This window comes from Seriola aureovittata, chromosome 10 (assembly GCF_021018895.1).
Source record: "Seriola aureovittata isolate HTS-2021-v1 ecotype China chromosome 10, ASM2101889v1, whole genome shotgun sequence".
NCBI classification, from domain to species: Eukaryota; Metazoa; Chordata; class Actinopteri; order Carangiformes; family Carangidae; genus Seriola; species Seriola aureovittata.
Window position 1 is genome coordinate 11,607,137 of NC_079373.1, and position 13,503 is coordinate 11,620,639.

The window sequence follows — 13,503 nt, forward strand, 5'->3', positions numbered from 1 at the left end:
TACTTTTACTGACACTTTTCTATTTTGGTGTGGAGACAAGAATATTTTGGTGTGGATACTTTTGTACATTTATTGAAGTAAGATTATGAATGGAATACTTTACTTGTAATGGAGTATTTTTACATTATTGTATTGGTACTTTTACAAAGTAAGGGATCTGGGTACTTCTTCCAACTGAAATAAAGTAGCCTACTCTATCCATCAATCTATCTCTGTGTTTTTATTTAGTCTAACTTAATGTGTTTACAATAGTACAACCTTCACAAAAAATATTTATGCATGTATATATTATTTTCTTTTAGAAAGAGAGAAAGAATTAGCTAGTTAAAACCTAAATCTGACCAAGATTTTTACTAATCAAAATAACGTATAATCTCTACGACCTCATTAAATTACTTAATTATGTTGGCAGCATCTGAAATAAACCCCTAATCTAAAATTATAAAATATTCTGTCTGTTATTATCTTAAACAAAAAGAAATTCATTGTGAAAATTCCAGTTCTGCTTGTTGCTGTTTATTTTTGTTTGCCTGGTTTCTCAGGATCAGACTGTCTGCTGTCTCGTCTGCTGGTGCCAGAACAATCTGAGATAATCTGATGACTATTGACATATCCGACATTGTTTCCGTAAAAGGCTTGGAGGAGCCGCCGGAAACACGTGTTTGTTGTCCTGAAATCTCATTGGCTGCTGCCGGCTCGTTTTGAAAACGTCCTGTGATTTGAGGCGGAGGGAAAGTTCAAACCTGTAGCAACAGAAACGGTAAAAACCATAACAAGCAGCAGGCTACAATGATCAGACAAGCGTAAGTACTGTATCTTAGTATTTTCCATCCATCGTATTAAAAGTATACTGCCTACGGGTACGTTGCTGTTTGAACGTTTTACACTTTACGGGCCTGTGGAACGAAATCAAACAAGTTAACTAACTTTAGCAGTAACGTTAGCCGGAAGCTAACAGTCAGTCTAGCCAGTGGCTTTGAAAAATGCTAATTCTCCCAGGGTGTCCGCACGTATTAGAGTCTCAAAAAGCTTTTGTTCACTTAGCTCAAAAAGGCCTTTAAGGATATTAAAAAGTTTTGAATTGGACTAAACGTTTCCCCTTGCCTACTGTAGTTGGTTATAAAATGTCTCTGTGTGATTGCGGAAGACGTTAATAATGTAGTTATAAACTAAAATTGGGATTGCTGTGATAGTGGATTGTGCTGCAGGCGTCTGTTTAGAACAATTAATCTGTAATTGGTTTATCCATCCATCCATTTTCTGCGCTTATTTGGGTCCAGGTCACATTCATTCAATTTTATCATTAGCATTTCTGCGAAATAATGAAAACAAATGTCATATTATAATAAATAATCAATATCACCCCTTTTTATTTTCCCTCATACTTTCATAATTTTACCAGAGTGATCATGAAACACACAATAAATTGCATTTTATGTGGGTTGAAAAACGTTTTTACAAGTCTTAAATTTAATGTGGTGAACCCAGCAGACACCATTTGAACTGTATTAATTAAAGGTTAATGATGTTTTTCTTTCAGGAAGGGTAAAACCCCCCGCAGGCCCCCTCCTAAAAAGCCTTCCAGCAACCAGAAAGACCCTGTTGGGGTGAGTTGTCAAAGAGTTAGCTAACAATACAAATGGTATTATTCATACTTTTGGGAGGTGATACGCAATTGTTTGGCAAGTTGTAGTTTTAAGGTAATACTTGGAACATATTTGACTGATATATTTTTACTTAGGTGTACTGCCGTGTACGTCCTCTGGGTGCAGAGGATGAAGAGTGCTGCATTGAGGTGATCAGCAGCAGTACCATCCAGCTGCACGCCCCTGAAGGCTTCAAAACAAACCGCAATGGAGAGTACAAAGAGGTAACTAATGTTGTGAACCAGGAGTAGTTTTTGTGTTTTTTTACCCTATTTTCTCCAATACAGACAAAATTTAGAGGTATTTAGTATTGTCTGTGTAGCCAAAGCCTGATATAGCTTCTTCCTTTGTGTCACTGAGCACAAACCATTGACCTGAAACTATTAAAGACAAATCAGTGAGCCACACTGTTGCTCTGGAGGACGTGTTCCTTAATTACGATGAATACTTTCATTTTGATTAAATCAAAATAGCATCCACATACACCATCCCTCCTCTGTAAATACTCCCTTGAACACTCACTAGTGCATTAATCTGTGGTTGAAAATGGTTCCCTAAAAATGCACTACTAAATAATGTTTTGAGACACGCTTGCAGAAAAACTGCAGTGCCCTGTTGTTTTCCTTCCAAGTCCATCTATCCATTTTCCGCCACTTGACCATTTCCAGGTCACGGTGGCAGCAGGCCAAGTAAGATAGCCCATATATCCTTCCCCCTATCCACATTCTTCAGCTCTTCTCAGGGGATCTCAATGTTTTCCCACGCCTAATGGGATATGTAAGCATGGAGCGAAAACATTAAGAAGGACCTCAGAGTAAAGGCACTCCTCCTTTCCATTGAAATACGCCAGTTGAAATAGTTTGGCTGTCTCATAATATTGGGTGCCTCCCTGTGGAGCCATTACCAACACATCCAAGTAGGAGACCCTGTAACAGCCACAAAGTGAAACTATATATTTACCACAGAACGTCTGGAGAAGTCAAAGTATTAAGAGACAAAATATAAGAAACGTTTGGTCTTTTTATGATTCACTGACAATGAGAAAAGTATATAATGCTAGTCTCATCCTTTAATGTAATCAAATATGCTTCTAAATTTCAAATCCCTCTTTTGCTTCTCAGACACAGTGTTCCTTCAAAAAAGTCTTCGGGGTTTCAGTATCTCAGATGGAGCTGTTTGAGTATGTGGCTAAACCTCTTGTTGACGACCTTATCCATGGAAAAAACGGTAAGAACACAGGCTAACTGATTTTATATTATTGTATTCATTTATTTTTGGAACAATAACAGTTCAGTGAGCTTCATACTCTGTCTGAACTACATATCAGATAGTCAGTGTAGGGTACCCACGTTTGTAAACAGTATTGCGTCTACCCTCTCTCTTCATGGTTGGTATTTCAGTCTGCATTTGAGTGTGGCCTTTGGAACAAGTAAAAAAACAAAAAAACATTTTGTTTCTGACGTGGTCTGACAGAATGTCTTTTCTCTTACTGCCACATCTGAATTTTCCATTGTGAATATGTTCAGGGGGAGAACTGCAGAAACAGAGCTGTTTAGATTTGAGAGTAGTATTGGCTGTTGATTCTCTCTACTGATTGTTGCAGGCCTGCTCTTCACTTACGGGGTGACCGGAAGTGGAAAGACGTTCACTATGACTGGCTCTCCAGGCCAGGGTGGACTTCTACCTCGCTCCCTTGACATGATCTTCAACACTATAGGCCCCTACCAGGCCAAAAGATATGTAAGGGAATAGTAATCAAGAACAGTGTTGATCATCTTTTGTACCCACATAATTTAATAATACTTTGTGAAATCTGTACATGTGTTTATCTAATTTAATTCCCCTGTTTTATTCAGGTTTTTAAGACAGATGATAAAAATGGTATGGATGTCCAGAGTGAAGTTGATGCTTTGTTGGAGCGCCAAAGGCGGGAAAACAACTTACCTGCTCCTAAAGCGACCCCCTCAAGGTAAGTTTGAGTCCCGGAAAACGACTGTGATCTGTAATGTAATGTAATATAATTTGATATGTAACATGTAATTCGTGAATTTGATTTTAGACAAAAGCTTGATCCTGAAATTGCTGACATGATTAAGCCAGAGGAGGCTTACAAAGCAGGCGGCGTGGATGAGGACAGCAGCTACAGCATCTTTGTCTCCTACATAGAAATCTACAACAACTACATCTATGATCTCCTGGAGGAAAATCAGGAAGATGCAATCAAACCAAAGTGAGTTCAGAAAATGTAAATTGAAAGCAAGATGTTTCAGACATATGAAAGTGCATCAGCATCATGTTTTAACTGTTAAGAGAAGTCAGTTATTAAAAATATTAAATGTAGTGGTTTTTAGAGCTAATTCTTTCAGGTCAGAGTAGCTGGAAGACAAAATTATCATGTTTTCTCTTTACTAGGTGGAATGGTGGAGGCACACCTGTGCGCCAGAACACTGAGTTCATGTATGTGACCAGTGGATACTCGTACATCAGACATCAGAGTAGTGGCCTGATTTAGATGAACTTTCCCTGTTACACAAAAATACACAGATTATAAATGAAATGTCATCAACACTGGACACATCCTCTAAGTTACACAAATGCTGTGGTGTATGGATAAAGGAGCTATATCTAAGTTTTTGCTATTGCTACATAACCAACATTAGCATTAACAACTGTGTTCTTACTAGTCTAGAAGACATGTTGCTAGTTCAGTATCAAACTTCATTCATTCCTTTACTCGCCAAGAGCTGTCTCCAGTGGTGGAAAGCACTTCTTTTCTCCTACATGCCAACCAGTTACCCCCAGCCTGGCCGGACCGCCTCGTCACTTTTTGATAGCATGTCACTGTAGAGTCCAGGATGCCCTGAAGAAGTAGAGAACGTATTATAACTTCTTGTATTGGAAACACAACGCCATCACCTCCACCCACTCCTGGCAAGAAACCATGTTTGGTACAGAGAAAACTTGCATATAGCCCCTTTTTTAAAATGTTTATTCATGGTAGTAAAAAAAAAAATCCAATCTAGAACCAGTTAGCACAACAACTAAAATTTACTGAAACAATGGGCGGAGTATCATTTGAAATATTTTTTATGCCAGTGCTGACATGACACAAGAGTTTCAGTACTGATTTTATTTTATTTATAGATCAACATTCATGGTATCATGCTAAAGTGACTAGATGGTCCCAGCTGATACTATATTTTGAGAAATAAGCAACATGTTTTTGACCAAAAAAAATCTTTGTTAAAAAAAAAAAACCCTAAAATTTGGCTAAAATGATTGCTGCTATACACATTCAGTCAGTACCAAGAAAATATAGAGGTTCGATACCCAGCCCTACCCAAAAGCAAGACTAACAGCTGCTCATGTTGGCTACACCTAGTGATGTCACCAGTGTTGATGAGTGTTTCTTCAATCCTAAAAATCATTAGATTACCCCCTGCTGCTTGTAGTGTTATGGCAAAACTCCTGAATGTCTCTTCTCTTGCTCTGAATGTCGCTTCATGATTGTAGCTGTCTGATCACTTTCCATGGCTGTAATCAAGCAACATTAATACCCCCCACCCCACCCCCCCATTTCAAATGTTTCAACCTCACATCTGTTGCACGAAAAATGCGATTCTATGTCTTCAGTGACTAACGGTTTATTGTCTCAATGTAGACCACCTCAGTCTAAAATCCTCAGAGAGGATCAGAATCACAACATGTATGTGTCTGGTTGTATGGAAGTTGAAGTCAAGTCTGCCGAGGAGGCATTTCAAGTATTCTGGAGAGGTAAGTTGCTTTTGGATCAGCATTTAGAAATCAATGGGATGGGTCAAATTTAAGGGAGGGAAAAGCGGAAGGGAAAAACACTGCACTGATGATTGTAGATGTGACTGACCTGGTATTGCTGGCCTCTGGGTCGGCTCTGACTGGGTAATGACCTCAGTTAATCTTCTCTCTGAGCAGCTCATGGAAGAGTTTTGCGCCTAAAATAATTTAGAGATGCTGAAATTGCATGTGAAGATGCTCTGAGTGAAAAACAGGGCATCTGCATGTCTTGAAAAGCCTTAATGGCACTGATTTCACTTTAAAGGGTATTTAAGTCCTGAACATTTTACAAATGTCTTAAAAACAATTCTAGCATGCTTTAGGCAGTAATGTTAATTATAAAATATTTTTGTGAGTAATTTTAAGCAAAACCTAGCTGGAAAATCTCTAGTAGCATTATTCTAGACCGCTTACCCAGCTCCAGGTCTGAGTTTAAGTATTGATTAATGATATCTGGAATTATTAGTATATACAGCCTAAGGACTGACAAAAATGTGATAAATGTTAATATACTCATACACTTGGGAAATAATTCTAGGCCATATTATTCCTGTTCCTGTGTCATTGATAGCCTTCAGACTTTTGCCAGAATTACTATGACACTGATGTTAAGCTGCATTCTGTGTGGTCTTAAAAAGTCTTTTATTTAACTTGGTAAATGCTGAATGAAACCCTCAGTTAACATGGTTGAAAAGTTGCCTATACTGTGTCGTTCCAGGTCAGAAGAAGAGGAAGATTGCGAACACCCGGCTGAACAGAGAGTCCAGCCGCTCCCACAGTGTGTTCATTATTAAACTGGCTCAGGCTCCTCTTGATGCAGATGGCGATAACATTCTCCAGGTCAGTTTAAATTGAAACCAGATTTCTGGTCCCAGAGTTGAGTGCAGCTCTATAATTCACATTTGGATGAATTATACGCACCAGTTTTGATATTTAACTGTTTTTTTGATGTGGTTTATCAGGATAAGAGCCAGGTGAATGTGAGTCAGCTGTGCCTCGTAGACTTGGCAGGAAGTGAGCGCACTGGTAGGACGGGGGCAGAAGGCACTCGTATACGTGAAGCAGGTTTGTTACCCGACCATCAAGATTTGGTTTTACCATTTACCCTCGAGGTTCATGTGGGATTTAACAGCCTCCCCTCTGCAGGTAACATTAATCAGTCTTTGCTGACTCTGCGGACATGCATTGAGATACTTCGAGAAAACCAGATGTGTGGCACAAACAAGGTATGAATTACAAAACTAAAGCTGAACACTCATTCTATTCACTGATCAACCACGTAGTTGATGTGAGTTTTCTTCCACAGATGGTCCCCTACAGAGACTCTAAAGTAACCCATCTGTTCAAGAACTACTTTGATGGAGAGGGAAAAGTCAAAATGGTTGTTTGTGTCAATCCCAAAGCTGACGACTACGAGGAAACATTGGTAGGTTCATTCCACAGTTTTACCATACTTTTTTGTTTTTAAAGGACCAGTGTGTAGGATTTGTACATTCTGGGCTACTGTAGAAACATGGTGGGGCAACATGATGGGCTCCATGGAAAAGGACCCAAAAACACTATGATTCTTAGTTTCAGGTGATTATACATGAATGAAAACACATATATCCCCTAAATCCTAAACACTGGTCCTTTTAATGAACTTGTAAGTTGTTTGTTGTCTGACTCACAAGACGCGCTCTGCTTGTTCAGCTGGTGATGCGGTTCGCAGAGATGACCCAGGAGGTGGAGATAGCTCGGCCAGTGGACAGGCCCATCTGTGGCTTCACTCCTGGCCGCCGTAATAGAAACCAGGCCTTTAAAGAGGAACTGTCTCGCAAGCTGGAGGAGCGAGGCGGTCCAGTAGACAGGGGTAAGATTCATACACCATATAAGCCAAATCTGCTAAACGAGACAGGTCAATTATGACGCTTTTCTAAATTACCCTGTAAGATGAGCCTGATTTATATTTACACTCTAAACACAGGCAGATATAATTAACATTTAAATACATTTTCACATTAGATAAATAAGGAACATAAAGATGAGTTATTTCATTAAAACATAGCAAACATGTCAAACCAACCTTCAGCTTAAATTAATACATAATAACATTAGTCCACAAATTTATTATGAAAGTATACAGCATTGTGTTTTACATTTGGGTCAATACTGCCAATACTTATTTTGAACAATGTCTGTATTGAAAATGCGGCCAATACTTCATAAATGTTTCATCCATGGAATATTTTGTATGCTTATTAAAATACAAAATGGCTTTTTGGAGTTTTTTAATTCTCCCTTTCTGCAGATGTGCCCTCTGTTATAACCCACCTGGTGCACAGCCTCCCACCGCTACCCTCCTCTGAGCTGACCGATCCTCACGATGACATCACCCTGCCCAGGCTGATCGAAACTCTGCAGAGCAGACACAGGATCAGGCAGATGATGATTGATGAATACAACAAAGCAGGTGCCTCCTCATTTTAGCTCAACTCTCACCTTGTAGCTTTGACAGTAAAACTTGAATTTGATTTCTTATGTCTTACATTTTGTCTCCTTCATATGATTTTTAGCCAACATGATGAAGTCTATGCTTCAGGAACTGGACAGCAACCTAATTTCCAAAGACAACTTCATTCATGAACAAAACGGCAAACTGTTCGAGAAAGACAAAGTCATCCAGACCAACAAGGCAGAGATCGAACGCTTGGAGAAGAAAACCAAGATGCAAGAGCACAAGGTGAGAAACGAAAACATCCAAACTACCTCAAGAGTGCTGTATGTAGATATGATGTTTAGTTTCTCAAATGGTCTCACATGGCCCTGTTCCAGATCGACATCCTGCAGAAAACAACTAAAATCTATGAGGATGACAAGCGCTCACTGCGGCAGGAGCTGGAAACCAGAGAGCAGAGGCTGCACAGGGAGCTGTCTGAGAAGAGACGCATGGAGCAGCGCATGCACGGTGTGGTCTCTGACACCCAGCATAAGTGGGAGAAAGAATGTGTGAGTTACCCCTCTTATAACACAGATGTTATTGAATTAGGTAGCCTTTTGTTTACTATAGCCTCTTTGTGTAGCACAATCTGTCTGCTGCCTTTGGCTATTTTTGTCATGGCTCAGCTTTGCCAGCAATCATTTATGCAGTCAGAAGTGTTTCACTTCAACATTATGCCTCTTGCTGTGCAGGAGAGACGCGTAAATGCGATGCAGCTGGAGATGCAGAACAAGCTCTGGGTGAAAGACGAGAAGCTGAAGCAGCTCAAGGCCATCGTGACAGAGAGCAAGACTCCAGGCCGTCCTGATCCTCCACCACGTCAGACTCAGCCTCAGCCTCAGAGGCCTTCCAGAGAGGAACGCCTGCCTGCAAAGAGATCGGCCTCGCCCTCACCTGTCCCTGTATGTTTTGATGAAGCACATGTGGAATAGCCCAGCCCCTGATTAATTAACTTGTTACTTGTTAGACGATATGACAACTATAATGTAGTTTAACACTTTTCTGTCCCTTCTAAGTGAACAGCTACTGTTCTGTACAAACCAATACACCACTGAGTGGACCAACATTACAAATCCTACTGCAGTGGCAGTTAACACATTATCATCAACAGCTGCATGTTATAATATAATCCAATGTTTTAATCTGGTAGCAATAACTAACCCTGTGAAACAAAACATTTTTATATTTCTGATGAGAATGTCACAGAAGTGTTGATTCAACCCTCCTGCAATGAATGTTTCAATTAACTTTATTAATCATTTAGTCTATAAAATGTAAGAAATGAGCAAAACATGTCCATCACAACTACCCAGAGTCCAAGGTGACATCTTCAAATGTCTTATTAATGTCTCAATTATATAAAACAGAAAAGCAGCATATCCTCAAAGAAGCAGGAGCTGACCGATTTTTATCTGATAAATGACTTAAACTTTGTTTAAAACTTATTTTAAACGTATACTAATTTCATTGATTAACAGAGTTGTAAATTATTTCAGCAATACACTGAAATTTATTTAAAGGTGGTGGTATTTTTTTAACTCACATTTACATACATTACACATCAAAATAATTAGGGCTATAACTAATGATTATTAATTTAATTAGATTTGTTGGTCTACATAACATTAGGCGCATCATGAGATGTCTGATTTAGTCCTTACGCAAAAAATACTTAATTTAATGTAATGTAATATTCAACCATTTGAGAAGGTCTACTCATCGAATGTTTGGTATTCTGACTTGAACAATAATTTAAATGATTGATTGACTGAATTGAATTATTGACTAATTAATTAATTGAGTTCTAAAAATAGTACCACTCTTTCACACAGTGTCTCTGAAAATGAAACATTTTACCTCCTCCAAAGGTAGAAAGTATTTCAGAGCTGTTGTAATTGATTATATTATTATATATTAGACAGTGACAGACAGACCTTAGTCCACCTCCTACTGTAACATTTAATTGCCATGTGGTTTTTGTGTCTATTACTAACTGTATCTAACTATGTATTTGTGCAGACTTGGCACTTTGCTTCCCAGTGCCCTGTTGTCTCACCCCGTGTCGAGCCAGAGCCAGAGCCAGAGTCAGAGTCAGAGCCAGAGTCATTCAGCGTCACTAGAGTTGAGGAAGTTGAGACAAGCCTAAGGCCTGCCTGTCCAGTCCACAGTACCAGTAGCTCTTTGTCTGTGGCTAGCTGCATCTCTGCATGGGAGCAGCGGGCAGCTCAGGATAGTCAGCTGGGTCACCATTCACCTACTACGCCCAAGAGAACTCAATCTCCAGCAGCACCTTCAGCCAGCCGGGCCAGGAGGAGAGCTCTGTGTTGGGCTAGAGAGGAGGAAGAAGCCCACTTCCCTTCCCCTACGATTGATCTAGACCTAATTGAGAGATTCTACAGGGTCAGTGAGTTAGCTATAGGCAGAAGCATGAAGTGAAAGTGAAAACTGGTCTTTCTGATCAAGGTATTTTTCCCTCCTATGATTAACTGGACTATCTGACAGTTCCTACAAGTGAAAGTATCCTCAGCCATTTAGCAGTTTCAGGACAGATATCTTTGTTAATCTTTGGTGTAATCATTTGACTCTTTTTTTTTTTTTTTTTTTTTGGTTTGTTTTCCCCTCTTTGCTGCTGCTTCCCCACTCTGCTGATCTGAGTAGACGGCGACACCCGTACGCCCGTTGCACCGTCGCTCCCGGTCTGCTGGCGGGGAGAAGTGGGTGGACCATAAACCCGCCTCCAGCCTGGACTTGGGTACAGTTTTGCAGCCTGTCATCCCCAATGCCATCCAGGTGTCTGCACCCAGCGAGAAGGCCCTGTCGAAGTGTGACAGATATGTGTTGACACACCAGGAGGTCGCCTCTGATGGCGAGATACAGACCAAACTTATTAAGGTAAGTAAGCTATAACAGGGTATTAGACAAATTTAACGAATAAAAAATGCTTTGCCTGAATGAGTAATTAAATAAAATCAAACAGCAAATCACTCTGTCTGACATCATGTTTATGCTGTTTTCTTTTTGGGAAAGTAGCAAATGACATTTGTCAAATCCAGGTTCAGTAGATACAGAAACTGATGCTAGAAGTCGTTGATGGTTTTTCACCTATTTGTCTTTGTCTTTGTCTTTGTCCATAAAACACGGAGCTCGTCAGTGGCTGCATATGAAGAGATCATGTTACTTCTGTTATAGATAAATGCCACATGCTGCACTTAACCTCACCTAACTCACTGTGTTTTATGTGGAAAAAATGAGTAACCAGATAATACCAGAATTTTCACTTTGGTTGATGTACTAATAAAAGTTTTTTTTTTTTTTTTTTTTTTTTTAGGGTGAGGTGATTAAAACCAGGGGAGGAGGACAAGCTGTCCAGTTCACTGACATCGAGACTCTGAAACAGGAGCTCACCACAGTTTCCAGGTAGCTGATCACTGCAGGTTAATAGGTGCTGGTAAACCAGCTGTTATAATATTTATATTATGATGATGTTTAACATCTTTTTTGTCACTACACATTTGTCTTTGAAGCCGCAAGAGGAAATCATCAGAAGGCACTCCAGCCAGCGGAGATCGAGCAGATGGAGCTTGGACTGATGTGGAGACAAGGGTAAAATTATAATATTATAAATTACCATTGCATGTGTCTTTAGAAAGGCGGATAATGCGATGAACTTGACTTTGCTTGAGTTTGGAAGGTAAAGGTGGCCAGCCTAAAACACACCCAAACATATGCCTCTTGTTGCAGTTTTAAAATCATAAGACTGGATAAAATGAGTCATATTTGAAAGTTTCTAATATTAATGGAGAAACATATTTAGGTCAAAACATGAGAAATAAACACAAACAACAATTAGTTTAATTATGATCTTTTTTCCTCCACTAATTAATGAAGACTTTGGACTATAACGTGATGTCATCAAATGCTTGTTTTGTTTGCATGCCACTTTATGTAGCACTCTCACCATTACACCGACACTGACGGCATAAACAAATGTTAAACAACAAAGTGTTTATCGTCATTGTGTTATTGCTAAAATTGGCATTCTTATTCAGATTCATGTAGTTTTCCAACTCTTCAGAGAAGATTTGGGCCCCAATTTATCTTTTTTTTTTTTTCTTCTTTTTTTCTTCAGTGCTCTGTGGCCGTGGAGATGAGAGCTGGATCAAACATGGGTCCAGGTTTTGAGCATCATGGGATCACCAAGTAAGCCAATGTCCTTACAGATCGTATCTGAGAATATTACATTTATTTTTCTCTGCTGTACACAGTTGGGAGTTTTTGATTGACTCTTTTCTCTCTTACAGGCGGAGAAAACCTTAAAAGCAGTTGACAGCTGCTCCAGTGATCACTCCCCTTCTCACTATCCTCACCTGGCTGTTGTGCAATAGTCTAACTTTTTTATATTTAGCTCTAGTGATAATATTTAAACATTTTTCCACACTTTTTTTTATATATGCAGAAGTGTATATACATGGGTCACCAAAGCTATTTTGTAAAAATATTTTATATGTTGTATTTGAACCAATAGAAAAACAAGTGTTACTTGATTTAGTCGTGGATGTTGGCAAATATTTAGTTGCTGTGACCCTGCGGCTGAAGAGAGTCTTTGCACATTTGTGTGTAGTCACATTTGTTACCTGGCACATGAGGATTCATTGTGAAGCTGCCACAAAACTGATTTTTGTCTTTCACATACTGTTTCTGTCTCTTGATCAGTGAGTTATATTGGGTTTCAAATAGAGTTTGAAAAATCCAGTTCTTTGTGAATTTCTGTCTTTACATATAAAACTGAGCTTCCCTGCTTTCAATGTACACGCAGGAATAAAATTCCTCTGAAGCATCACTTTGTTGTGTGTGTCTTTATACACAGAACACAATGCAAAACTGACGGTACAGTGCAGAAGATGAGACGACTATCGCCAGGATCATTTCTGAACACTAGATGGCAGCACAGGACAGCAGTACATTATAAATCTTGACCATGAGTTCAGTCTCACTGCAGGAATAAGAGGCACTGGATGCCTGACGGTTATAAGAGTGCATCCCTCGTACCCCACTAGTCTTTATGCATGTTAGCAATATAACGTGAAATGTTAATTCTCTGAAGAAAAGCACAAAATTTAAGTGTTTGTTGCAACGACCAATTCTGCGATGCTTTAAACAATCACAAATCCTTAGCTGTCAACAACACTGTCGATGGGTTTGGAGAAACCCCCCTTTTATTTTAAAATGACGCTTGAAAGGAGATTTAATGTTGAGTTAGAGCTCTCCTGTGCCAAGAGTGTGGCAATATTCTCTGTCATATAAACAAAGTCTGCTTTCAATTACTTTGCTGAAATTGCTTTCCTGTACTCATGCTTGATTAGATATTCATTATGTTAAACAAGACACCTTGTATATAAATCCATATTAAATTAGGCTGGTTGGCTGCCTTGAGGCCGAGTCAGCTCCAAGAATTAAAATGCCTGAGTGTGTCCTGGCTTCCACTGTTTTGTGGTTGGTTCGTGACTTAGTTTGGTCATAACTGCTTGTTTTTTTTGTTTTTTTTGTTTTTTTTATATCTATTGT

General features: G+C 39.3%; 1 protein-coding gene, 1 long non-coding RNA gene and 1 other non-coding gene across 6 annotated transcripts; 2 read left to right on the forward strand and 1 right to left on the reverse strand.

Annotated features, from left to right (window-relative positions):
• Positions 1–657: 657 nt before the first annotated feature.
• Positions 658–12,791, forward strand: kif23 (kinesin family member 23). 4 transcript variants are annotated; one of them, XM_056386251.1, is made up of 24 exons: positions 658–803; positions 1,541–1,607; positions 1,742–1,870; positions 2,768–2,873; positions 3,250–3,386; positions 3,503–3,615; positions 3,706–3,876; positions 4,059–4,103; positions 5,308–5,420; positions 6,178–6,299; positions 6,422–6,524; positions 6,606–6,685; positions 6,766–6,885; positions 7,152–7,311; positions 7,750–7,911; positions 8,015–8,181; positions 8,274–8,447; positions 8,631–8,840; positions 9,958–10,338; positions 10,597–10,830; positions 11,267–11,355; positions 11,463–11,541; positions 12,068–12,138; positions 12,240–12,791. In XM_056386251.1, the coding sequence occupies exons 1-24, from the start codon at positions 790–792 to the stop codon at positions 12,253–12,255; spliced, it is 3,063 nt and encodes a 1,020-aa protein (XP_056242226.1). In that variant the 5' UTR covers positions 658–789; the 3' UTR covers positions 12,256–12,791. The 4 variants fall into 4 exon arrangements, with proteins under 4 accessions (XP_056242226.1, XP_056242227.1, XP_056242228.1 ...); XM_056386252.1 differs by lacking the exon at positions 4,059–4,103; XM_056386253.1 differs by lacking the exon at positions 9,958–10,338 and having other exon boundaries at positions 661–803.
• On the reverse strand, positions 3,280–4,168 carry LOC130175738 (uncharacterized). The gene is made up of 3 exons (XR_008828776.1): positions 4,079–4,168; positions 3,591–3,646; positions 3,280–3,367 (listed from the first exon to the last, which is right to left on the reverse strand). It is a non-coding gene; the product is annotated as an uncharacterized LOC130175738 (long non-coding RNA).
• Positions 5,501–5,597, forward strand: LOC130176978 (Z30 small nucleolar RNA). The gene has a single exon (XR_008828948.1). It is a non-coding gene; the product is annotated as a Z30 small nucleolar RNA (small nucleolar RNA).
• Positions 12,792–13,503: the final 712 nt, after the last annotated feature.

Bases quoted from the DNA above. Each gene is read 5' to 3' on its own strand.
- kif23 (XM_056386251.1), top strand. The intron at 1,608-1,741 runs GTGAGTTGTCAA...ATTTTTACTTAG, and splicing joins ACCAGAAAGACCCTGTTGGG to GTGTACTGCCGTGTACGTCC. The intron at 7,912-8,014 runs GTGCCTCCTCAT...TATGATTTTTAG, and splicing joins TGATGAATACAACAAAGCAG to CCAACATGATGAAGTCTATG.